This window comes from Procambarus clarkii, chromosome 89, assembly GCF_040958095.1.
Source record: "Procambarus clarkii isolate CNS0578487 chromosome 89, FALCON_Pclarkii_2.0, whole genome shotgun sequence".
Classification (NCBI taxonomy): domain Eukaryota; kingdom Metazoa; phylum Arthropoda; class Malacostraca; order Decapoda; family Cambaridae; genus Procambarus; species Procambarus clarkii.
Window position 1 is genome coordinate 5,611,424 of NC_091238.1, and position 2,671 is coordinate 5,614,094.

General features: G+C 61.5%; 1 protein-coding gene across 1 annotated transcript; it reads left to right on the forward strand.

Annotated features, from left to right (window-relative positions):
• The first annotated feature begins 461 nt into the window (after positions 1-461).
• On the forward strand, positions 462-2,432 carry LOC138359105 (mucin-2-like). The gene has a single exon (XM_069317812.1). It carries the CDS (start codon positions 462-464, stop codon positions 2,430-2,432), a length of 1,971 nt encoding a protein of 656 aa, XP_069173913.1.
• The last annotated feature ends 239 nt before the right edge of the window (positions 2,433-2,671 follow it).

Below are 2,671 nucleotides of genomic sequence, written 5' to 3' on the forward strand. Positions count from 1 at the left end.
ACCGGTTCTCGCCTCTCCCCGGTCCTGGGGGAATAGGTGAGGGACAAATAGGCCTGGAGGTATCCCCGAGCTTGGACCCCAGTACACCCGGCCCACGGTAACATCCAGGACCCCAGCTGTATGACACACTGGGGACTTGCAGAGATCCAATTCTTGGCGACTGGTGCTCTGAGCCAGTATCAGGGTGATCATAGGTGAGACACCGTGTCAAGGGGGAGCAAGGTGAGGTGTATAGAGGTATGTCAATTGTCATGCCCACCCTGCCCACCACCCTGCCGACCAGCCCACCACCCTGCCGACCAGCCCACGACTCTGCCGACCAGCCCACCACCCTGCCAGTGCGGAGAAGTTTTGAGGGAGTCACAAGAATATAATAAGCAGATTCTATACACCAAATTGATCAAGCCCAGACATAAGAGGACCTTCACAGAACCATTTTCCTTTACTGGCTTCGAGGAGCAATGAAGCCAAACCACGTGTGGGATCTGTCAAAGGCCACTACCGGGCTTCCCCATGTTGGCCCCGTATTGACCAGCCTGGAGACCACCACGCTACCGAGGACCACCACTCCACCCAAGACGACCACGCCACCCAAGACCACCACGCCACCCAAGACGACCACGCCACCCAAGACGACCACGCCACCCAAGACGACCACGCCACCCAAGACCACCACGCCACCCAAGACCACCACGCCACCCAAGACGACCACGCCACCCAAGACGACCACGCCACCCAAGACCACCACGCCACCCAAGACCACCACGCCACCCAAGACGACCACGCCACCCAAGACGACCACACCACCCAAGACCACCACGTCACCCAAGACCACCACGCTATCGAGGACCACCACGTCACCCAAGACCACCACGCCACCCAAGACGACCACGCCACCCAAGACGACCACACCACCCAAGACGACCACGTCACCCAAGACGACCACGCTACCGAGGACGACCACGTCACCCAAGACGACCACGCTACCGAGGACGACCACGCCACCCAAGACCACCACGCTACCGAGGACGACCACGTCACCCAAGACGACCACGCTACCGAGGACGACCACGCCACCCAAGACCACCACGCTACCGAGGACGACCACGCCACCCAAGACGACCACGCCACCCAAGACGACCACACCACCCAAGACCACCACGTCACCCAAGACCACCACGCTATCGAGGACCACCACGTCACCCAAGACCACCACGCCACCCAAGACGACCACGCCACCCAAGACGACCACACCACCCAAGACGACCACGTCACCCAAGACGACCACGCTACCGAGGACGACCACGTCACCCAAGACGACCACGCTACCGAGGACGACCACGCCACCCAAGACTACCACGCTACCGAGGACGACCACGTCACCCAAGACGACCACGCTACCGAGGACGACCACGCCACCCAAGACCACCACGCTACCGAGGACGACCACGCCACCCAAGACCACCACGCTACCGAGGACGACCACGTCACCCAAGACCACCACGCTACCGAGGACGACCACGCCACCCAAGACCACCACGCTACCGAGTACGACCACGTCACCCAAGACCACCACGCTACCGAGGACGACCACGCCACCCAAGACCACCACGCTACCGAGGACGACCACGTCACCCAAGACCACCACGCTACCGAGGACGACTACGTCACCCAAGACCACCACGCTACCGAGGACGACCACGTCACCCAAGACCACCACGCTACCGAGGACGACCACGTCACCCAAGACCACCACGCTACCGAGGACGACCACGCCACCCAAGACCACCACGCTACCGAGGACGACCACGTCACCCAAGACCACCACGCTACCGAGGACGACCACGCCACCCAAGACCACCACGCCACCTAAGACGACCACACCACCCAAGACGACCACGTCCCCCAATACGACCACGCTACCGAGGACGACCACGTCACCCAAGACGACCACGCTACCGAGGACGACCACGTCACCCAAGACGACCACGCCACCCAAGACGACCACGCCACCCAAGACCACCACGCCACCCAAGACGACCACGCCACCCAAGACGACCACGTCACCCAAGACGACCACGCCACCCAAGACGACCACGCCACCCAAGACGACCACGCCACCCAAGACGACCACGCCACCCAAGACCACCACGCCACCCAAGACCACCACGCCACCCAAGACGACCACGCCACCCAAGACGACCTCGCCACCCAAGACCACCACGCCACCCAAGACGACCACGCCACCCAAGACGACCACGCCACCCAAGACGACCACGCCACCCAAGACGACCACGCCACCCAAGACGACCACGCCACCCAAGACGACCACGCCACCCAAGACGACCACGCCACCCAAGACGACCACGCCACCCAAGATGACCACGCCACCCAAGACGACCACGCCACCCAAGACGACCACGCCACTCTAAGACACATTAGCCTCCACTATACCTGGGTCCAGGTATAGTGGAGTCTGTAGTGGAGGGTAGAGACAGTCTGAGCCACTCTTGTCCTTCTGTGATGTTTCTTATTGCCTCAATAAACATACTGGAGCTGGTGTACCTTGGCCACCATGACCTCTCTGCTGTGGAGGACTTAAGTAGAGAGAACAGGGAACGCCACAGCGTTGACGTAGAACAAAATGATAATATATGCGGGCGGAATATTT